Source organism: Callospermophilus lateralis, chromosome 9, assembly GCF_048772815.1.
Source record: "Callospermophilus lateralis isolate mCalLat2 chromosome 9, mCalLat2.hap1, whole genome shotgun sequence".
NCBI classification, from domain to species: domain Eukaryota; kingdom Metazoa; phylum Chordata; class Mammalia; order Rodentia; family Sciuridae; genus Callospermophilus; species Callospermophilus lateralis.
Genome location: NC_135313.1, coordinates 54122376 through 54147607, shown reverse-complemented (window position 1 = coordinate 54147607; position 25232 = coordinate 54122376). Strand labels below are relative to the sequence as shown.

At 31.2% G+C, this 25232-nt stretch overlaps 1 protein-coding gene across 2 annotated transcripts in view; it reads left to right on the top strand.

Annotated features, from left to right (window-relative positions):
• The window catches only part of Agps (alkylglycerone phosphate synthase), a 131956-nt gene that overhangs the window by 63694 nt on the left and 43030 nt on the right, over nucleotides 1-25232 (top strand). For both annotated transcript variants that reach the window (XM_076865890.2, XM_076865891.2), the window contains exons 11-14: nucleotides 8307-8434; nucleotides 18286-18337; nucleotides 22786-22862; nucleotides 24758-24870. In XM_076865890.2, the coding sequence (XP_076722005.1) occupies nucleotides 8307-8434; nucleotides 18286-18337; nucleotides 22786-22862; nucleotides 24758-24870 (370 nt within the window). The remainder of the gene's footprint in view (nucleotides 1-8306; nucleotides 8435-18285; nucleotides 18338-22785; nucleotides 22863-24757; nucleotides 24871-25232) is intronic.

Here is a 25232-nt window from a genome sequence, read left to right as displayed (position 1 = left end):
TTTGAGGAGTATTGGTATTAGTTCTTGTTTGAAGGTCTTGTAGAACTCAGCTGTGTATCCATCTGGTCCTGGGCTTTTTCTTGGTTGGTAGGCTTCTGATGGAGTCTTCTATTTCATTGCTTGAAATTGATCTGTTTAACTTGTGCATATAATTCTGATTCATTTTGGGCAAACTGAATCATAGGACTCTAGAAATTTGTCAGTGCCTTTAATATTTTCTGTTTTATTGGAGTACAAAAAAATTTCAAAATAATTTCAAATTCTGTATTTCTTTAGTGTCTGTTGTGATATTTCCTTTTTCATCACAGATGTTAGTAATTTGAGTTTTCTCTCTCCTTCTCTTTGTGAGCATGGCTAAGGGATTATCAATTATTTATTTGTTCCAAGACCAATTTTTTGTTTTGTCAATTTTTTCAATTGTTTTTTGTTTGTTTGTTTGTTTCAGTTTCATTGATTTTAGCTCTTGAGTTTAATTATTTCCTGTTTTCTGCTAATTTTGGTGTTGGTTTGTTCTTATTTTTCGTGGGCTTTGAGATATAATATTAGGTCATTTATTTGTTGACTTTTTCTTCTTTTATGTAATGAACTCCATGCGATGAACTTTTCTTTTAGTACTGCCTTTATAGTGAGCCAGATATTTTGATATGTTATATCAGTGTTCTCATTTACCACTAAGAATTTTTTAATCTCCTCCTTGATGTCTTTTCCAACTTATTGTTCATTCAGTAGCGTATTGGTTAGTCCCTAGGTGTTGGAGTAGCTTTTATTTTTTATTTTATCATTAATTTCTAATTTCATTCTATTATGATCTGATAGAATGCATACTTTTTTGTATTTGCCAAGAGTTGTTTTGTGGCATAATATATGGTCTATTTTATAGAAGATTCCATGTGCTGCCGAAGGATGAAATATTCTATATATGTCAGTTAAGTCTACATTATTGATGTATTATTGAATTCTGTAGTTTCTTTGTTCAGCTTTTGTTTGAAAGATCTATCCAGTGGTGAAAGAGATGTGTTAAAGTTACCCAGAATTATTGTGTTGTGGTCTGTTTGACTCTTGAACTTGAGAAGAGTTTGTTTGCTGAACATAGATGCTCCACTGTTGTGTGTGTGTGTGTGTGTGTGTGTGTGTGTGTGTGTGTGTGTGTGTGTATATATATATATATATATATATATATATATATATATAATTGTTATGTCTTGTTGATGTATGGTTCCCTTGAGTAGTATGTAGTGTCCTTCTTTATCACTTTTGATTAATGTAGCTTGAAGTATATATATATTTTTAAGAAACCCTTGCTTTCTTCTGCAGTCCATGTGAGTGATATGAGTTTTCCCAACCTTTCACCTTCAGTGTGTGGGTGTCTTTTCCTGTTAGATGAGTCTTTTGGAGGCAGCAAATTGTTGGGTCTTTTTTTTTTTTTTTTTTTAAATCCAATCTGCCAGTCTATGTCTTTTGATTGGTGAGTTTAGGCCATTAACATTCAGGGTTATTATTGAGACATGATTTGTATTCCCAGCCCTTTTTGTTTATTTTTTGTATTTAACTTGACTTAGTTTCTCTTTTGATTAGTTTTTCCTTTCGTGTAATCTCTCCCTCTGCTGATTTTCATCATTGTTTTTCATTTCCTCTTTATGGAATATTTTGCCGAGGATGTTCTATAGTGCAGGCTTTCTAGATATAAATTCTTTAACTTTTGTTTATCATGAAGGTTTTTATTTCGTCTTTAAATCTAAAGCTTAATTTTGCTGGATATTAGATTCTTGGTTGGCATCCATTTTCTTTCAGAGTTTGGTATATGTTGTTCCATGATCTCCTTGCTTTGAGGGTCTGGGTTGAAAAATCTGCTGAGATACGAAGTGTTCTCCTCCTATATGTGATCTGATTCCTCTCTCTTGCAGCTTTTAAGATTCTATCCTTATTCTGTATGCTAGGCATTTTCATTATAATGTGCCTTGGGTTAGATGTCTTGTAATCATGTACATTTGTTGTCCTATAAGCCTCTTATATTTGATTTTCCAGTTCATTGTTTATGTTTGGGAAATTTTCTGATATTATCTCATGGAAGAGATTGTGCATTCCTTTGGTTTGAAACTCTGTGTCTTCCTCTATCCCGATAATTCTTAGATTTGGTCTTCTGATGCTATCCCATAATTCTTGGATGTTCTGTTCATGGTTTCTTACTATCTTCACTGTGTGGTCAACTTTATTTTCCAGATTGTGTAGTTTGTCTTCATTAATTGATGTTCCGTCTTCCAAGTGATCTAGCCTGTTGCTGATGCTTTCTCTTGAGTTTTTTATTTGGTTTATTGTTTCCTTCATTTCAAGGATTTCTGATTGGTTATTTTTCAGAGTCTCTATATCTTTCTTGAAATAATCTTTTGCTGCCTGTATTTACTCCTATATCTCTTTGTTTGATCAATTTTGCCTCTATTTGCTCATTTAAGTCATTCTTTAATTCACAGATCATTTTAATTATGAACATTCTGAACTCCTTCTCTGTCACTTCATCAACCTCACTGTCATCGGATCTGTTATTATCCTGGTTTGTTTGGGGCACTTTCCTTCCTTGTTTTTTCGTATTGTCTATGTATCTTCCCTTCTTACAGTGTGGATCTGAGATATTACAGTTTCTATCCTATAATCTTGTAGTATCCTTGTAGATTATCTGTACCTAATCTTGATGCTGGGCTTCCAGACCCTGCAGGTGTCCCATGATGGATGTTACTGCAATAAAGGTGGTGGCGGCAATGGGGGAGATAACTCAAGATAGCAGTGGAGGTGCCCCAAGATGAATGCAAGGTCTTTTAGAGATGGGGCTGAGATGCTGGGCCTTCCACTGGCTTTGGGATGCCTGCCGTGAGATGTAGCTGCTTCTAGGCCCTGTCTGTTTTTGAAAGGTAGAGGCTATTGCATGGGGAAGAGTATGGCGATGTTAGCAATGTCCCAAGATGGAAGTGGGTTAGGCCTGGGCTCCCAGGTGTGTGTGTGTGTGTGTGTGTGTGTGTAGGGGGTTACGGACCTAAACCTACCCTGGGCCTGATTCCTGCGCAGGTGAGCAGAGGTGGATCTGGACTGGGCCTGAGCTGTGGCAGGGGTCTTCTGGTTGGAGGAAGTGGTCCTGTGCCAGAGCCTGAGCTCCAGGGGGTGTCTGCTGGTGGTGGGATGGATCTAGGCCTATTCTGGGCCTGGGTCCTGCGCAGGTCTACAGTGTTATTTTTTTAGGGTTTTTGTGTTCATATTCATAAGAGATACTGATTTGTCATTTTTTTTTCTTGTGATGTCTTTGTCTGATATTATTGGAATAATATAATACTGGCCTCATACAATGAGCTGGGAAGTGTTCTTACCTCTTCTACTTTTTGAAAGAGTTTGTGAAGAATTGGTATTAATTCCTTAAGTACTTGGCAGGATTAAGCAGTAAAACGATCTGTGCCTTGGCTGTTCTTTATGAGTATTTTTGGATTATTAATTACTAATTTGCATTAGATTGTCTACTTTTTCTTGAGTCAGTTTCAGTAGTTTGTTTCCCTTCTAGGAATTTGTCTGTTTTACCTCCATTGTGTAATTTATTGCCATAGTGTTTACGGTTCATAGCATTCCTTTATAATCTTTCTTATTTTTGTAGATTTGGTAGTAATGTCCCCCATTTCATGCCTGATTCTAGTAATTGGTTCATCTTTGTTCAGCTAACAGTTTGTTAATTTTGTTGATCTCATTAATATCACTTCTAGTTTTAGTTTCTTTTGCTTGCTTTATTTAGGTTTAGTTTGCTTTTCGTCTTCTAGGTGGGAGGTCAGGTTATTGATTTGATATCTTCAGTATTTTAAAAAAGAGACTTTATTTATAGTAATATATTTCCTATTTTAGGTGTTGCTTTAGCTATGTTTGATGAGTTTTGGTATGTTGTATCTTATTTCCATTCTTCTCAAACTATTTTCTAATTTCCCTATTTATTTATTTTACCTGTTAATTATTTAGGAATGTATTTAATTTCTACATATTTGTAAGCTTCCCAGATTTCTTTCTTATTGGGTTCTTATTTCATTCTATTATGGTCACATAACATACTTTGTACTAATTAAGGTTTGAAAATTTGTTTGATTTGTTTTATGGCCTAGCTAGTATGTGGTCTGTTCTGGAGAATGTTCTTTATGAACCTTAAATGAATGTATGTTTTGCTGTTGTTGAGTTAAAGGTTCTAGTTTTGTAGATTTATAGTGTTATTAATCTTTTCTTTCTTTGTTGCTCTTATGCTTAATTGTTAAGACTATTATTGAAGGTAGGGTATTGACATCTCCCAACTACTACTAAGTTTCCAAATTACCTATTTCAACTAGCTCTTCCTATATTATTATGTCCTGTTCTTAGGTACATACCTGTGATAATTGTATGTCTTTCTGCAGTTTATTATTGTACAGTATCCTTCTTTAATAACATTTTTGTTTAAAGTCTGTTTTATCATTATTAGTATTTAGCCTCTCCACCTTTTCTTTCTTTTTAATTCTTTTTAGTTGTAGATGGATACTTTTATTTGATTTATTTTTATGTGGTGCCAAGGGTCAAACCCAGTGCCTCACATATGCTAGGCAAGCGCTCTCCCACTGAGCTACAACCCTAGACCCTCTCCACCATTCTTGTTGTTGCTATTTTTTATGATATCTTTTCCCATATTTCAACCTAATTGTATCTCTGAATTTAAAGTGTGTGTCCTGTAGCAACATACAGTTTGATTTTTCTTTAAATCTAGTTGTACTATCTCTCTTTTCTTTTGGATACTTAGTATGTTGACATTTAATGTTATTGCTGTAGTTATACTGATGTCTATCATATTCCCCCCTAGTAGGTCTTATGTCTGTTTCTCTGTTCTTCCATTATTGCTTTTCTTTGCATTAGTGAGTATTTTTTAATCTCTTTAATTGCCTTAGTGGTATTTTTAGTGTGCCTTTTAAAGTTATTTGAAGACTTTTTGCCTTGTCTTTGAGCATTTTTACTATTATGTGTCTGTTTATGAATATTTTCGTGTTCATCCTACTTGGAATTTGTTCTATTCCCTTAATGTATATGATAGAGTTAGGAAATTTTTTTAAAAAAATAGTCTGTCTCTGGTCTCTTTCTGATACCTCCATTGTACATGTAGTAGTGTGGTTAATGGTTATTCATATTTCTCTGAGGCTCCATTCATTTATATTTGTTGTTCTATTTGTTCTTTGTATTGTATAATTTCTATCAATGTATTTTCAAGTTTGTTCTTTGTTATGTCAGATCGCATCTGTTGTTGAGCACCCTGTCAGTGAATTTTTCATTTCAGTTATTATACTTAGTAACTCCAGAATTTCCATTGTGTTTTTTTGAATGATTTCTCTCTGTTGAAAATTCGAATTGGTGTAACATTATCAGCATATCTTTTTTTTACTTTTTTGAATCATGGTTTATCTTAGTCTTTTGAACACATTTTTACTGACTATTTTGAATTCTTTTTCAAATATGATATCTAGTCACTTCACAGGCAGTTTCCAGTTTCTTTTTTTCTTCTAGTATATGGCTTATACTTTCTTCTTTTGTTGTAAGCATCAGAATTTTTTGTTGTTTTTATAAAGTGAATGTTTTATGTAATATATTGAAGCAACTCTGTATATTGTCCTCCCACCCCAGAATTTGTTTTTATTTGCTGAGGGACTGACTGTATGATTTTAGTGAGGTCCTTTTTCTCATACTTTTCTTTTTTGCACTGTTAACTTTCTGATATTGTTCCTCTGGTGATGCACTTTAGGTTTGGCTACAGTTCCTGGGGATGGCAGTATGACAGGGATTTCTTCGATATCCTTTTTGCTTAACCACATTTAGCTGTTAATGGCCACTGATTGCAATCTGATTATGTTGGTGTTTTCAAAAATGTTCTGGGGCATAAAATGATCTACAGACTAATCTAGGTAAATTCAATCTCCTTAGAAGGAATAGTTTGAGTTTGTTTTTTGTTTGAGTCTAGAAAGGGTCCTACACAATATCTCTTTCCCAGGGCAAACTAGACAGCTTATAGTTTAGTCTGTTTCCAGTGAATCTGTGTATCCATTCTATCCATAGGCAGATGCTTCACTTCACTCCATCCTTAGTTCTTTTTGAGACTGTTCATAGGCTTAATCTTCCCCATGTTGTATTGCAAGTAATTTTCCTTTGGTAAAAGGTTAGTTAGGAGTTATCTATCTCATGCCCCCTACACTATTCCCTGACCCATGTTAAAATCTTTGAACTAGGGCTCTGGGGAGGAGGTAGAGACAGTGGCATGCTTCTGTCTGAGTGACACCCTGCTTTAGAAGCTGAGTGCTGAGGGCAAGTGGATAAGGGAAAGTAGGCCATCTAGGTTTGCTATTCCTGGCAAGATATCAGCCCTGTTATAAGGCAGAGCAAGGATGATTGGGACCCAATTATTAGTGTGACCTATTCAAGGGAGAACAACTGTACCAGCGGTTCTGAGATTCAGAGAAGTGAGTTTTACCTGTTGGCTGCATGGCTGCATACTTCTGGAACTTAATTTCAGGAAAAGGTAGCTGGCAATCAGGTAATATATGAAATAGGATCAGAGATTTTCTTTGAAATTGTTTTTAGGTATTTGAGGCATCACAGTAATGCCTCTCTGTCTTTTCTTTGTGTATGTATATGTATATTCATAGTAGCATTATTCATTGTAGCCAAAAAGGAGGATCCCAAATGTCTATCACTGATAGCTGAACAAAATGAGTTATACCATATAGTGGCACATTTGGCAATAAAAAGGAATGAAATACTAATATATGCTATAACAAGTGAACCTTAAAAACATAGTTAAGTGAAGGAAAGCTATCACAAGACTACATACTGTGAGATTCCTTTTATATGAAATGTCTAGAATATACAAATTTTAGACAAAATAGATTCATGATTGACTAGGGCTAGGGTGTGGGTGCAAAAATGGGGTGTGACTGTTTAATAAGTACAGGTTTATTTTTTGGGATGATGAAAGTAGTCTAAACTTAGATTATAGTGATAGTTATACATATCTGTGAATATACTAAAAACCATTGAAGTTTGCACTTTAAACAGGTGAATTTCATTGTCTACATTATCTCTTAATAAAGATGCTAAAACAAAAAGAAAGTTTTTTATTAAGGTTTTATTTTGAATTTAATGAGACATCTGTTTTACATTCAAATATCAATCAGGCCAACTTGTAGAGCTTTTGTGATCATATAGATTATAAGAGGGTCATATTTTATAATTTCAGTTTTAAAATCAAGTGTATTTGTGGTGAATATATTGTGATCTATACAATATGATTTACTTTTGATGAACTCATACTGGTTTTTCATCTTGTATTATATATTGACAAGTTGTTCTAGGCAAATCATAAAATTTATTGGTAGTTTTGATTTTGTGATAACTTTTATTCTGATGTTGTAATTAAGTTCTGTAATTTTAATGATTTCCCGCTTTACACTTTTAAAACAGTCTTTTAAAATGATTCTCAGAAATTTTACTAGTAGTGTAATTTATTTCTACCATTGTACATTAGAAACCACTGACTTGGAAAGGTTGGTTTTGTAAATATATTCCTTTTTAACCATGTTTCTTCAAATATTTTGTTATAGATATTTAGGTCAGGGTTATATTTAACATTTTTTTCATCTCTGATTAATCCCTTGTGTCTCCTGTGATAAAGAAAAAATTTGTTTCATTAGTGGTCCTCTTATGCTAGATATTTATAAACTTTTGTCTCTGAATATGTCTTTTGATTTCTTATAAGGGCATCACAGTAATGCCTCTATCTTTCCTTTGAATCAGTTCTTAGGAAAAATGGCTAGGTAATATTTCCTTAAATTTCTACTGTCATCTTTGGTTTTCAAGAAAGTTAGGTTCTTTTGCCCCAATAAATTGTTTTCATAGTAAAAACAGGCACACATATCAGATATACTTTTGTGTTAAAACAGATGAAATATAAAAACCTGTATTTTTTCCAAAATTTTTTTCTTTTAATAAGTTGTAATATTTTTAAAATCTACTTAAAAGTAACCCTCTTAGAGGTTACTTTAAAATATTTGTATGTAAATTAAAAAGTCTATTCTAAAAACTTTTCTTGAAATTATAAAATTTGCTTAATTGTTTATCTAAAAAGACTTGGTTAGCCTTTGTTCCCCAAAGAGAATAAATTAAATAGATTTAAATATGAATAATAGAATAAATTAAAAGAATAAATAGATTAAATAGATTTAAATATGATTTAGAAGATTGTCATGTGATATATTGGATTATTCCCCCTTCTTTTTCAGGAACTCTTGGTGTAATAACAGAAGCTACAATAAAAATCAGACCAACCCCTGAATACCAAAAGTATGGCTCGGTAGCTTTCCCTAATTTTGAACAAGGAGTAGCCTGTTTAAGAGAAATTGCAAAACAGGTAAAAACAAAAACAAAAACAAAAACAAAAATAATAAGAAAATATATTTATACTTTTAAAATTCTGCTGCGTAATTGTGGAAATGTTATAAGTAATCTTCATATTCAGTTGTCTTATATTTGTGATTTTTACCCAGTTCTCTATGAAAGGAAGTGCTATAAAATCACCCCTTTAAGTGCAGTTACTATTACTTTCAGTAATTATATTGCTATCACACCTATTTCTTGGTTTAAAAAGGGATGTGTGATTTTAAGCCAAGGTAAGATATGTACTTGGATTGTGGCTTTGAATGACTCTGCCTTTTATTGGATATTCTATTTCTTAAGTTATCGTTGGGTAAGATATTTTGTGGTTAAAGTGATTTTTAATTTATCTTAAATTAAGACCTTTATTGAAATTAGAGTAATGTCTGAATATCAGTGACCCTGAAATTTAGAAATGAAATGTAGACAATTAGACTTCCATCAGTAAATAGAATATGCTGCTAGGCTTTACTTTGTTTTATAATATTACTTAAGCTATTGTTTAAGTAATATAAAATAATATAGTATAAAACAATATATTTAACTATAAGCTAAAAAGAATTCCCATTTTCTTCTCCCTTAAAAAGAGATATATTGTTAAGTGTTTTTCAAAAGACTAGATAATGCCTAGAAATCATATTTCTGTATTCTGTGTATTAGTATGGAAATTCCTGCATTTTTCTAGGCATTTATTCATTGTTTGAACTGGAATAGTTTGTAAACATTCTTTCTCAACATTTTTCAGCAGGAAGGAAGTTAAGGGTATGTACTTAGCCTTTTTCTTTTTTCTTTCTTTAAACTCCTAGAGCTCTTTAATACTTACTCTCATCCATATTTAAATAGAATCTTGTGAGCAAGGGAGTTTTTCAGTGTGACCCAGTATCTAAGTTTCTCAGTGTCCAGGTGGAGGGAGTCTGATAAACAAATGAAAATAACTAACAAGTCGTCTGTCTTCATCTTGGACTTTGTAAGATACTGAAAGGGAAAATGGCAAATAGTTTCATCTTCCCACCATCCCAAGACAACCACTATTGGTGTTTAAAGGAAATTATCAACACACACACACGTGTATGTATACCATTTCTAGTACTCTTGATTGTATATGCTCAGTCTTGCTTTCTGAGACACCATTCTGTTAATTTTGCATTTTCAAGAATTTCATCTGTTTTCAAGAAGCTTATTTATCACAGTTAGATTGCTAGACTTAGCATAGGCCCCTTAAAGAAATATGGTGAACATTTTTGGACTATGACAGGTTACTTTGGTGTTAATGCAGAAATAAATATTGACAGTTGAAATTTTTGCCTAAAAACCCTAATTCACTACAACCTTGATAATACTATATTATCATTAGGCAGCTAGAGTATATAATATGACATCACATTTAACAAAATGATTATTGGCAGTAATATTTAAAGCAGGAATATTAAGGAGGCATGGAAATAAGTTTTAGGAGTAAATAGTATTTCTTGTGCTAAAATAATGGATAAGAAATGAAGTTCAAGTTGTTCTGATGCATGTTTGTAAAACATTTCCATCACTTGAAGACCAAGGAAAACATGGTAACTTTATACGTAAGCTACCTGAAGTATTAAGAAGCAAAGAAACTGTACAGAGCTTTACAGTTTTGCTTATGAGTTGATACCTTAGAAGAATGGGAAGTTCATCAATTAAGAACAAAATCAAAGAATTTTCAGAATAAATTCTGTATTCTTGTTAATTTCAGATCTTAATGAGTGATTTTTTTATTCAGATATTTTTCTACCTTATGTGTTAAATTCTTTTATTTCCCCTGCATGTTTTATCAAGCTTGACAATTTCCCACCAAAAAGCTCATTAAAGATAAAGTTTATATTATCTCTTGTTCAAGGTTTGAACAACATATTTCTAATTATTATTATTCCCTCCATTTTATGGCAAAATAAATATGAATGCCAAGTTAGAATTTTAAAAATTATAGTTATAAAAGTAGTTTGAATTTTTTTTTCTTTCTTTCTTTTTTTTTTTTTTTTTTTTTTTTTGTGGTGCTGGGGACTGAACCCAGGGCCTTATGCATGAGAGGCATGTACTGTACCATCTGAGCTATATCCCCAGCCCTTATTTGTTTTTAAACAAAAGACCTCAGTGAGATCATGTTTATTCAACACTGTCCCTTCATAATATATGCACTATAAGAACACAGATTCAGTTGACTCATTAAAAAGTACTATGTGATCTTTGGAGTAGATGTGTACACATTTTATGCTTTCCCGAGTGTTCCATCAACTTTTGCACATTATAAATACATGTAAATCTGTGTTACATTTCATCACAAAAAGTGATGTACAGATGAATCAAAATCTTAAGTTTATGATTTCATTAGAATGGAAATGTTAAATTTAAACATACATGGTTGGTGCAGTCTGGTGCTGTTTGTTACAATTTGTGACGCTCCTGATAGAAAGTGATAAAAGAGGAGTCACCTGTGCCATTGAATAGTGGGTGATAGATTTTTTTCTTTTTCTTGTGTAAATCTGTAAAATTTGTATTTTTATTTATTTAAAAAAGTTCTTAGGACACTCAAAAATTCTTAGAATTCACTATACAAAATTATGCTGCATATATATCTTGGATTAAATAAGTAATGATTGAATTTATCTAATTCTAGATAGGGAAGAGGGGTGGGAGGGAAAAGGAGGGGGCAGGGGATTAGCAAGGGCAGTGGAATGTAATGGACATTATTATCCAGAGTACATGTATAAAGACTTGAATTGGGTGTCAACATAATTTATATATAAACAGAAATATGAAAAATTGTGGTATATATGTGGAATAAGAATTGTAATGCAAAAAAACAAAGTACATATATAAAGGCATGAATTGGTGTGAACATACTCTATATACAAAGATATGAAAAATTTCACTGCATATGTGTAATAAGAATTATAATCATTCCACTGTCGTGTATTTAAAAAAAATAAAATCAATAAAACTAAAAAAAAATAAATAAAAAATAAAGGTAATGATTAATAGAAAGTACCACCCTGTGATTAAAAAGCAAGTCAAAAAGAAAGCACTTTTCTGATAGTTTTGACAGTTTGGTTTCGTGTAGTTAGTAGTAGATAATCTCTAGAGACAAATGCTGTGGTCTTAGAACTGATTCAAAAGTCCAGAGAGACAATATTTTATTCTTGAATATTGCTCTTATGCATTATAAAGATGCTAAGAACCATTACTTCAATTTGGAGATATTACATTATTTTGGGAAATTAAGTATTTTACTTCTCTTATGATATGTAGTAGAAAAGCATTAAATGTTTACCTGGAAATGGATAAAGGATTGTATAATGGTTTGGGGATATTTGCATATCAGTTTACAGTGTGTGCAAATCTCATATGTCAAGAGCAAGATACTATTTGCTGTAACAGTATTCTCAGGCAGGAAAAGTGAGAAAATAATCAGATATTGGCACTAGTCATTGTTCAATTTGGGATTTGGAATTTCTGCTGATAGCAGGCAAATTAAGATCCATTAAAATAGATGGTACATGGTTTATAATTGTGCCAAATTCTTGATTGAATAATGAGTTGTTTGCTTGTAATTCCTCACTGTCATTTCAAAGCACTTCAATTTTTGCAGTATTTTCAGACTCAAGTTGCTTTTGGAATGGGAAACTGTATTTTGGATGAGTATCTTTTGGAAAGGAGCACATATGATTGTTCACAAATAACAAAGTGGATTCTGTGTATACTTTTTATTACTATTCTTACTGAGGGAAATAAATAAGCTACCATACACTGGCAGCAGAAGGATTCTACTAAGGTTTCTCTCATATTTGCCCATGTGAGGAATTGCCCTCTTTCAATACTTCACTGTCTTATGAGGAGCTAGAAAGGAAGATTTAGTGGAAGATTAATGTGATTCTTTCTCATAAGTGGCAGTTCAGTATAATCTCCAACTTTACTCAGTAAATGGGTAAGTGAATTTTAAGACTTTCTTAGAAAATAGATTTGTTATAGTAGCCTCTCAAGAAGGGGAAACATGATTTTTTTTTTTTTTTAAATCAGTGTCATTGTCAGATGTAACATTTTATTATTCTCTTCTTATTTTTCTGGAAATGACAGTGGACATGTCTTTACATGGTTTGAAGGAAAACTGAATGTTGAAACAAGCTTAAAAGCACAGTTTGTGTGTGTGTGTGTGTGTGTGTGTGTGTGTGTGTGTGTGTGTATGGAATTTGTTTAAAAAATACTTAGGATTTATACATTATGATATTGAGAAAAGAGCATCTGTTTCAGTAAGAGGAAAATCTGACTATGTTTGGGATGGATTCTACTCATTCCATTGAAAATTGTGTTTCTCAGTATCAGAACTAGATTTTTAGAATTACAGGGTAAATGATAGCCTTTCGTCTCATTACTTTTTGACAAGGAGTAGCCTTTTCTACTTTCCAGAATTTTTATTTTAAACAATTTTAAACTGATTGGTATTTTTTCCTGGTGACCTTAGATCATAATTTAGGAAAGAATAGATCTTGAATTTTCTGTAAAAATTTATCCTGCAGGGGTTCAAATAAATTGAAAGGAGTTAGGCTTACCACATAACTTTGTAAAATATTTAAAACTTCCTTATATTCAGAAGTAATTCTTGGGAATATTTATTACATATAGAAGATGGAATTGTCATTTAAAATCATTTGTGTGTAGAAAGAATAACCCTAATTAAAGCTTGGTAACTGAATTTTTTATTGTGTAATCCAGCAAAATGAGGACAACTATAAGACAGACTCTATCAGAAGCCACTCAGAGCAAGTTATTTTACTTTTATTAAAGTGAAAAAATAAAAATTATAATTAGGAAACTGACACTAACTTTTGGCCTTTCCCTTAATATAAGTGGAAGGAAATATTCACACAATGATGTATATTATTTCATTTTTAAAAACTAAGAGATAATTGTCTTCAAAATATAAAGTTCTTCTTGTTTACAATAAGACTCTTAGCTGTAAGCTAGTATGTCATTTCCAGTATGACCAGCCAGTAATTGTAATAGTCGTAAATATTATATGATTTCATCTATAATATCAACTCTGTCTTAAAAGAGAAAGAATCTGTCTACATTTAAAGTTTTTATTTCTAGATATTTTTATGCAATAGATTTCTTTCAGCCTTTTTTTAAAAAACTTTTATTTTTATTAATTTTATCTTGCCTTTTGAAGTGCTGTGTTCTTAGTGCAACGCACACATAGTGCAGTGGATAGTATGCAAGTTAAGTGGATGGGATTCCTCTCCTGGTAATCACTAAGAATATTGCATATCATGATAAATTCTCCTTTTAAATTTTTGTATGGCATTGCACATGGGGTTTAGTATTGAAGTATTTGCTTCTGATGCAATATGAGATAAATTCACTATCTCTGATATAGTGTTTAGACTGAGGAATTTGGGCTGTTCTAGACAGAAAGTTTGATTTATGTTTTGAATAAATAAACCTTATTAGTTCAACGATGACTCATTCCTTAGCTGTGGTTCCAGATACTGGACCATTTGGTGCTAATCTTTTTATAGTTTATCCGTAAAAAGTTAGAGTAGTAGATATGCTGCAGACATTTGAAATGTATGTTAGCATTGAATTTCTTTTGCCAATAGCTAGATAATTAAGAGAAATCTTCCCAAATGATATATGTATATCATCTGAAATGCAAATTCTGATTTTCTCTATGACAAATGAAAGCATGACTTAGTGCCAGAAAAATAAATTTTACAGACAGCTTTTGGTGTGTTTTGTATAGGGACTTTTTTAAAAAAATAAAATAGTTGGATAAGATCTGTTGGTTCTTGAATTAGTGCAGAAAATACTACCAATACTTAGTAAAATAAGATTCAACAGAATGATTATTTTTTATTTATTAGGTTATATATTCAAGTAAATTCCTGGTTGTAGCATCCTGGGAAGAAATTGCCAGCACTTTGACTTAGTTCATCTTATATCCATATTTTAAGGTCAGAGTGATTATTTATTTCTTCAATGTCCAAGTGAAATAAAGATACAGATATACTTTCATTAGTTAATAATAGTTTTTTTTTTTTTTTTTTTATAGTTTTTTAGACTGTTTACTAACTATGAAGTATACTCAGGTACCAGTCAGGATACATGAGATATCCTAGTAAGTGCATATAATTTATTCTATTAACTCCCATTTGAGTGAGCAATTTTTTTTGGAGAATTGTTAAATTCTTTTAATTTTTTTTTTAATTAACTTATTAAAATTAGTTAAAAGATTCCCTCTCAGGTTAGTTCTGATCACCTACCAGCAGAGGTCACTTTTACTGAAGGGCCTTTTATCCCCCTTTCCTTATCTGTGGAATACAGTATTCTTAGTCCAGCATATTACAATAGTGTAGTAATGAATTTAGATTTTCAGTTATTAGCATTTGTGCTGTCTCTACTTCAAAGGCAATCTTTTGAGTGCTTTTAACCTCCCTAGTTAGTTTTAAAGCAATGGTGACATAATCGAATCTTAACCATAGAGTATATCAGATTGAATAATGTTGTTTTTTAAGAATAGTAACATTATTTTAATCTTTTAATTATAGAAACTTCTATTTAATTAGTTGCAATGACTTTAATTATTTCAAATTGTAAATAAGCTTTTTGTATATGTAGAATGAGACAATGATTTACAAATTATTAGTTGCCAGAGAATCACAAACTAATTTAGATTATTATTTTTTTAATTTCTGAGTGTTTTACTTATCAGAATATGACAGTAACTGAAAACTCTGCTTAGCAACCTTTGAAAACCCTGGCACGATTACAATATGAAACTTTAAAGCTCTTGCTTTGCATTTGATAATTTCAGAAAAGTAGATGTTATTTAGAATACAATTTTTTTAGCTGCTTGCTTATTCTTTTATAATAGTATGTTCTCATATACTGTACTTCCTCAATGTAAATGGGAATAGTGTACTAACTAGTTTATGTGACTCACTTGTCAAAAATCATAGTTAAAATCACAGTCAGTTTAACTGAATATTGGTAGCTGTGTGTATAGCAAGTGCCCTGAAACTTTTATTAGCTCTCTTTCCAGTTCTTTAATTTGGAAACTTAAAACATATAAAACATTTAAAAGAATAGCACAGCAATCACCTGTATATCCACCTTGTATATCTAGCAATTATTAGTTTTTTACAGTATTTTTCTTTGTGTGTATATATATGTTGTCTAGGCCATTGGAAATTAAGTGACAGACATCATGACCCTTGACCTCTAAACACTTCAGCATCTATCTCCTGAAACATAGAATAGTACCATTATCATATCTAAGAAACTATGCAGTAATTTTCTAATGCCAGCTAATTACAATTCTCTATTCAAATTATTCCACTTGTCCCTCAAATATATTTTATAGAGTATTTGCAGACTAATATTTAATCAGAATCTGCATATTATACTTCAATTGCTTTACAGATTTAGTACCAATAGAAGTTTATTTAATGTAGTATATTTTCTTCCCATTTTCTGATACAGATGTATTTATATTGGTTGTTTTCATTAAGAACACCTGATATTGATATAGGTGAAGTAGAATCTGGTTGCAAGTAGGATAAGGAATTTACAAGTTGTTGATAGGAGTTTAAAATGTTTTTATTCTAAAAATGAAAAATGGCTCTGAATTCTTTTATATTTTATTAGATATAAAAGACATCATATAAATATGTATGTTATATGGATATTCTGTTTATTTTATGGAGAACAGAAATTTGGTCTAATCACGCTTCATATGTTTTATTAGAAGTCAATGTACTCATTTTATTAAAAACATTTCAGATTTGTAAATATGAAAAAAATGGATTTTCTTTTAGTATTTTGGAAACTGGTAGCATTTTTAGAAGCATAAGCCAAACTACAAAGATATCTTTAAACCAAGATTTGAAATTACTCAGGTTGTAAATGTATTTTAAAAATTATGATACTCTTAATAAATTCAGAAAATAGCAAATAAGAGAATTTTAATGTAGCTATTGTTTAAAATATGAATCTGAAGCTTTGTGTGAATGTGTTTTAAGTGATTTTTTTGGAAGATGTGTGATATACTTGAAAAAATGTTCATCTAGGACCCAAGATATTTTGGTCTTACTTCTGTCTTTATTATTTAACAGTCATCTGACCTTGGGCAAATATTTTGCCCTCACTGATTCTGGTGTTATTTTCTGTAAAATGGGGGTAATATCAGTTTTGCTATCTTGATAGTGTTGTTTCTTATATGAAATAAAGACATGACAGTAGCTTGGGAACTGTGATTCTTAATAATATAAGGTGGTGGGTTATTGTTATGATGTGTATATAAAATTATCTAATACTGTTTCTTTAGACTTGGTGGTAACTTAAAAAAAATAACTTTACTTACCTCATTTTTAGTATGAAAACTGAGTAAATAAATTGAATCTCTCAAAATAAGAAGCACTTAGTCATTTTATTGATTAAAATAAAATGTGTATTGTATGTTACTATTGTGTATTGTTTCTTCTGAGTTTCAGAAATTTATGTTGCTAGAAATTGTTTTGATAAATATTACTCAGAAGATAAATGCTTAAAAAATCTATAGAATTTGTCAGACTTATGGTATAAAAACACCCCCCCTTTTAGTTGTAGATAGACATAATTCCTTTATTGTTTTTAATGTGGTGTTGAGGATGGAATCCAGTGCCTCACACATACATACTAGGCAAGTGCTATATTACTGAGTTACAACTGCAGCCCCTAAAACATTAGCCATGTTGAAAATTTGTATAGAAAATAAAAAATTCCATTTAAGGTTCAGCTCACATGAATATGGAGAAATTACACTTAATGTGAACCTTGCTAGTGTTAGTATTGTGATGTTTTATCATCACCAAATAAATATAAATATAGGTTGGTGATATCCCTCATCCAAAATGCTTGGGATCAGAGATGTTTAAGATTTTGGAGATTTTCAGACTTTGGAATATTTGCATAGACATTACCAGTTGAATATTCTAATCCAGAAATCCAAATGCCCCCAAGTCTGGGAAGTTGGAAGTCAGAAAGTTAGGAATTTTGGAGTAATTTGGAGTTCAGATTTTTGGGTTAGGAATGCTTACTTAACCTGTATCTGCTTTCCTTGGTTTTCTTTACTTGCTATTTGTAGTATGTGCCTAAATAACTACAACATTAGTGCAGTTTTTATTCTTCGGATACATTATCTTATCCTTCAGAATTTCATCACTGTTTTCATACAAGTAATCTTGACAGGACTTGCAAATCAGGAAACTGGATGGTTATTCTATTTAAAATGGGTTATGAGAAGGGATAAAAAGAAAGAATTTCAGTTCCTAGAATTGTGACACAGACAACATTTTAGTGCTTTGTCTCCTGAAAATTTTCACCGCCATGTTTCTCATTTTAAAAGTGTTACAAGAACCTAACATAACTAGTTCATAAACACATAATTATTGAGTTAACTGTATTTAGTCTTAAAATTTTCTACTTTGTTCTAAAATAATCCATCTTGAAGTCAGTTCACCTTGAAGCCCAGTTTTCTTTTATGGCATTTCCATAGGTCTTTGCTAGACAGAAGCACATCTTATTGCAGAAATTAAAGATATTGTAGTATGTATTAATCTATTTTGCATGTAGATCTCTCCAGATAATTTAAAGCCACTGATGTTTTATTTATCTTCATAGAATTGTATAAAAAATTATTTTCTTCTGTATATTTTTAGGAAGTAAGCTCTTAATCTCTTAAATATAGAAAAATATTCATTTTCTACTCATCTAGCTTTTTATTGTATTAAACTTATATCACATTATTCTCTTTTTAAACAGAGATGTGCTCCTGCATCTATTCGCCTCATGGACAACCAGCAGTTTCAGTTTGGTAAGTAAGGAGTGATAATTTTAACATATGCTCATTTATTCTCAAAATTTTCAGCACTAGAAAGATAAATGTCATAGTTCCTGCCATTCAGGAAGCTCTCTCAGATAGTTACATAAGTGAATGAATTCAGTAGTGTTGGAGAGACTATGAAAGAAGACTGCATTGGATCCTGTATAGATTTTAAGTGAAGGAACAGTTGATTCTATTTGATTTTGTTCAACCTAGGGGTTGAAAGTCAGAAAAGACTTTTAAAGGAGGGTGATACTTGAGCAAAGTCTTAAAAGGTAAATAGAAGCTTGCTTGAGATTATTTCTTCCTTACCACACTCATTCACTTGTAAACAGAAATACGAATTTTTTTTCAAGAGACTTAGGCAGGAGTATCAAAAGTTTAAGGGCATTCTGAGCAACTTATTGAGACCCTATCTCAAAATACAACAATAATTAAAAAAAGAAGCTGGGGATATAGTTCAGGGTTAGAGTACTTTCTTAGTATGCACAAAGCCTTGGGTTCAATACCCAGGGCTGCCTCCCCGGTATTTCACCCCCCCAAAGTTATGAAACCTCAGTGACATGTTTTAGGATACTGGGAATCATTTTGTTTACCTCAAATAGAGGGTAGGACAAGGCTTGTCATATGAAATAAAGCTACATGGGTCATTTAGGGCTTTGCAGAATAGATTTGTATTTTATCTTGTAAGCTGTGGGATTTCTTTGTGGAGGGAATAAAATCATCTTTACATTTCAAAAGTTCATTCTGGCAGTTTTGCTCAGGGTGGATTAGAAGGGTACAGACATGAAACAGCTCAAGAGGCAAATTTTGGGACCCATGAGTAAGGTAGAAATAATGGAAATAGAGTAGAGGATAGATTTTTAAAAATCAGCTAGCCAATTAGATGTGGAAGGCTAAATAAAGGGAAGAGTTGAAGTAAAAATGGTCGATTTGGGGGAAAAATGTATTATAATGGATTGTATCTAAGGTGCCATTGGGCTCTTGGGTGAAGAATTCAGTAGGTATTTGGATCCAAAACCATTTTTCTTTTCTACCTGTTTGTCTAAATTATTGAACTTTTGATACAATTTATTAATCATGTTTTCAATTCTAGTTTTATTGCTTCCATATTTTTTTTTTCACGTGCTAAAATTTACTTTGGGATTTGAGTTTGTAGAATTTAAATACCATCAAAAGAGTTCCTGAGCCGGGCATGGTGGTGCTGGAATCCCAGCAGCTTGGAAGACAGAGGCAAGAGGATTGTAAGTTCAAAGCTGGCCTCAGCAACTTAGCAAGGCCCTAAGCAACTCAGTGAGACCCTGTCTCTAAATAAAATATGAAAAAGGGCTGGGAATGTGGCTCAGTGGTTGAGTGACCCTGAGTTCAATCCCTGGTACCAAAAAAAAAAAAAAATCAGTTCCTAAAATTATGGAAATTATTGTTCAGTAATAAATACAAAGGCTAAGGTAGGCAGATTTTATTGTTGTTGTTGCTGTTGTTTTGTTTTATTTTGCTTTTTTTGTAGTTTAGGGATTAAACCCAGGGCTTTGCACATGCTAGGAAAGAACTGAACCACTGAATTATTCCCCCAGCCCTGAAAGGCAGGCTTTTGTTTGTCATGTCTGAAAGTTGCTTAGGTTTTAATATAGGGAAAAATATTATAGTTATGTAGAAACTTAACTAGGAAAGTCAGGTTTATATCAAGAATTCATTTTTAAATTAGATTCTTTTTATTCACAATTACTTCTTTAATAAATTATTTTCAATATACTATAGTATTAAGAAACAAAAGTTGATAATTGTGTCTTATAAATAATGTGATATTTAAGTCAAATGAAAATCAAGGCTCTGGTATGTTTGGCTTCTATATATATTGTCATGACCTTGTGATAAACAACTAAAAGAGTAATGCTTAGCACAGCAATTCAGACCCTACAATAGCCATATGGCTGCTTATTTTTAGTGTTTGTATCATACTGATTAATAAAGCATAAGCCTTATTCACAAATGGTGAATATTTTTAATATCACCACTTCTTTTAGTCCTATTACATTATATTTAGATTATCTGTTTTCAGTATATTGAAATGATCTATGGATTTCCTCTGTAGATCAAGGTTTCTCAAATTTAGAGGATGTATTTTAGTAATTTTTAAAATTTCTTGCATTTATCACATTGTAGGCATTTTAAATTTTGTGTTTTTGTGGTTCTATGGATCAACCCAGGGTCTTTCTTGCACATGCAGGGCAAGTGCTCTACCACTGAGCTACATCCATATATCTTTATTTTTTATTTTTATTTTTGAGACAGGATCTTAATTATTTGCCTAGACTGGCCTCAAACTTGCAACCCTCCTGCCTCAGCCTCTCAAGTAGCTAGGATTCCAGGTGTGCACTATCATTCCTAGCCATAACAGGCATTTAGTTATTATTTGAACATTAATCATTGCATTGATAAAGAAGGTAAGCATATCCTAAATAGCTCTTAGCACATTGCTAAGCACATTATCTTAGTATAATTTATGAAATCCCTCCTCACAACTGTTCTTCAAGGTGGTATTCCCATTTTACAAACAAATCAAGGTTCAGTATTTTAACCAAAGTCTTCAAGTCCTGTTTGGTAGAGATGAGATTGAACTCATTTAGTTTGAATCCAAAGCCCAATACTTTTTACACTGTTTCAAACCACTTCTTTGAAACATACATAGTTAATATATCCTTTTTAATTAATTCAAATTGTAGGAACAAAAAGTACACTGTCAAGCTGTTTGGAAACCAGATAACTATAAAAGATAAAACACTAGCTGAAATATGTTTAGAGTATAATTAATCTCATAGGAAGCATTAATTTAAGAAAAAGTAAAAGATAACAATATCCTCCAAGTGATACTAATGCTTGACTCAAAAGTCAGTGTCTCTTTTGCAATAATTTATTCTTTAAAACTATCATGTCAACTTAGTATTGGAGATGTGTGTGACTAATTGCTACTGATGTAATGGAAATTATACTAATAAATGTCAGTGGATTATTTACCCGTAAGGATTATTTCATATTGGAGTACTAACATTTGGATCCCTTATGCATGTGTAAAGATAAATGAATGAGAAAACTTTTGTATGAATAGCAATTTCCACTTTGCAAAAAACAACACACATACTCAACATATGTTTACATGTTTATTTCCAATTGTTATTTAGATAGGATGACTTCCATTTGGTACAGGAAGTGTTTTGTTGATACATTATTTCTAACTTAAATCATGCTAAAATTATATCAAAAAGCACTGGTTATTCTGGAAAAGTATCTCTGATAGTTCACAATAAAAGAAGAAAAAAATAACTACTTTTGATCCAATAGCTCAAAAGGATTGCCAGGTGGATCTCCATCTAATCTGCAGTTCTTTTGGAGTGTCAGGGGCGGCAGGGGGTTTGTTTTAATGCCTCAGAGCATGAATTTCTATTAGCTCCTGGTTAAGACTTATGTTATGTGTCCTTTTAACAGTTTCCTATTAGAGACAGCAAAACTGTAGTATCACAGATTCATAATTTCAGTTAAAAAAATAGGTGGGTCAGAAAAATAGACTATCAGTGATAGTTGTTTTAGAAATGTTTGCTTTTGTACTTATTTTAGAGGGAAGTCCTGCTCTTTAAAAACAAACAAAATCCCTCAAAGTTGAAAGGCTTTAAAAAAATTAATCTCTTTTTGGATATAATTTTAGATTTAGTAAAGACTTTAAAATTCTTTATAAAATTTTTATATAAATGGTTGCCATATTTTTGTGAATTGGGCTCATAACATTAAAGCCAGATGCATGACTCTTAAATGTAGCAGTCATGGAAGTTGAAGTTGCTACTCTTTGAAAACAATGGGGAAACAGTAAAAGGTTTTCACTCAATTAAGCTTAATCTGCAGGCAAAGATGTTAATTTAACAGACTCTGAGACACCATTTATGTTATTTTGGCAATTTTAACTCTCAGGGTGTGATTAAGAAAGCAATTGCTAGTTTTATGCCAAGAATTCTCGATGAGTTAAGAATTAATTAAGAAACAACCTTAAACTTTGCATTGACTCCATATTTGGTTATACTTCTGAATGGTTTCTGTATAATTAGAAAAATAAAAGTGAAACCAGCCACCATTGGGAGTTCTTAATAAAATAAAAATTAATGAACTAGTTTTAGTATGTATAAAATACATCATTGAAAGATGACCTTAACTATGTGTAGTATTAATTACATGTGGTAATTTGAATTTAACAAATAGAATGGGTTTTGAAAATGAAAAGTTGTGATTTTTGAAAGAAGGGAAAAGAAAAGATGAAGATCTTAATATAAATATACATAATATAGATTTAAAAGTTAAAGTCATAAAACTTTCACTTTTAGGCTACTAAGTAGTCTTTTAATCTTCTGAAAATATCATTTGCTATTAATTTAATATAGAAACTTTTTTCTCAGGTCATGCACTTAAACCTCAGGTTTCCTCTATTTTTACATCATTTTTGGATGGATTAAAAAAGTTTTATATTACAAAGGTAAGAATTTTTATAAAATGCTTAATGTTTAAATACTTGGGATTTTAATTTGGTTTCCTTCCTTCTTCCTCTCACAGATGCCTATTATAAGGTTGTTTGTTCTTATAATAGTTGCTGTGTACATCTTATAATTATTGTTTTTCATATTGGAATAATATTAAATCAGTCATGTAGTCATTTTCAAAAATTTTCCTTTTCTAGTTTTGAGGTTTCTAAAAATAATATTCATTGAACAGTTTAATGCACATTTTCTAAGAGTATGAATTTTTATTTAAAATTTGCTGGATTGCTTTCCTAAAACGTATACCAGTGTATAGTACTGGCAGCAAAATGTGTGTCATTTTTTTTGTTGTGGCCTTATTATTGCATATGGGTTTTTGTTCTTGTTGCTTTTTTATGTTTTAAATTTATTGGGAGGGGAATAGTCCTTTGTTTCAGATGATGTTCTTCAAAATCAGTGAGACAAAACATTTCTTTATATTTTCTAGATGTAATTTTTCTCTGAGTTAGTTGAATATGATTATTTTGCCAAGGTGATTGATTCTTTTTTTTTCCTCTGCTATGTTCTCTTTGAGGAATTATTAGAGATCCTTTGTTGTAAATTTTGTAAATAAATGTTTTCAGTCCAGTACTTCCCATTTAAAAAGAGATTTTTCTTTTTGGTGTTAAAACTTCAAATTTTTTAAGCCTTTTCTGTAATTATTTAATTGCTTCTAAGCTTAGAAGCTTCGTTCATTTGGACCTATGATTATGACCATTTGCTTTTCTCTTTTGTGTTGAATGAGAATTTAAAATTTTTCCTTATTACACTTTAATTTATTTCAATTTTATGATGTGAAGTAAATATCTAAAGTAATCTTCACCTCCTGATCCCCCAGTTGGTAACCAGTTGAGTCACACCATTAACTAATTAATCCCTTCTTCTTTCATTGATTTGCCATAACCAACACATCTTCTCATAGTATTTATCTAATAAACAAACTCCATTTGAATGCATTTTTAAAAAAAAATATTTATTTTTTAGTTTTAGGTGGACACAATATCTTTATTTTATTTTATGTGGTGCTGAGAATCGAACCCAGTGCCCCATGCTTGCTAGGTGAGCGTGCTACCACTTGAGCCACATCCTCAGCCCCTGAATGCATATTTTTAAGTGAGCTTTTTGTTCTTGAAAAATTATATGGGTTTAATTGTTGTAGGTCTGATTTTCCCTCTTGTTATTCAGAATTTTCCTTGAGGTTATTATTACCTACCTCTTTTCTATTCTAGAAAAAAAACTTTAGAAACTCTTCATTTTCAGCAGTCTACTGGGGTTCTTACTAAACTCAGAATAGAGTAATATATAGGTTTGTAATGCTTAGTTTATGCATTCAGGAGCATAAATCTTACTTATATTTTTTAGGTATGTTTTCCTAATGAAGTTATATATTTCTTTATAAGATTATTTCTCTTAGTTTTATGTTTAAGATCTCTTTTGAAAGTATTTTTTAATAAGAAGTTCTTATTAGTATGTATGGATACTGTTGTATTCCCCCCTACAACTAGCTACTTTATTATTTTGTAGTTTTTATTTAATTCTTTATTATAATTCTGATAATTTGTTATATTTATATATCAATATGATATTTGATTTAAACCATGGCATACATGGTTTTATATGATTAAAACCATGGAATACATATAAAATGTTTTTTGTATGCTGTATAGTTTTATATTGTAATGACCTGCATAGGTACATTAAGCATTCTTATTGTTTGAAATTTAAAGTTCCGAAGTTCAATTTTTAAGAACTTGGTGTATTTGAACTCAGACCAGAAGGAAAAGAGCAAATGCATTTTGATTTACTGTTTTGCAAGGTTAAACTCATCTGTAATAAAATATATATTTTTTTTAAGTTTAAAGGATTTGATCCAAATCAGCTAAGTGTAGCCACATTACTATTTGAGGGGGACCGTGAGAAGGTTCTTCAACATGAAAAACAAGTATATGACATTGCTGCAAAATTTGGGTATGTCTTTAAGTTCTTAATGCCAAGAGAATAATAAGTTAGAATTCTAATATCTCCAGCCAGTTATTAATGCACCAAACTGTAATGTTTATAAACAGGCTGCATATCTCTAGGCAGTTATTAATTTAAATTTCATTTTAAATTTCTGGTAATTTATGATAGTAAATTAAAAATACTGTTTTGATTACTTCCAAAATTTGTAAGAAGTTAGATTGATTACTCTAACTTATCTAATTATATATAGAGTATATAAATATTATTTTTATTGGTCGTTTGCACTAATACCAATTTCATATTTGTTGTGGTAAAATAGGAAAAAATTCATTGTCATGTTACTCTTCAGTGAAAATAGTGTATGTATA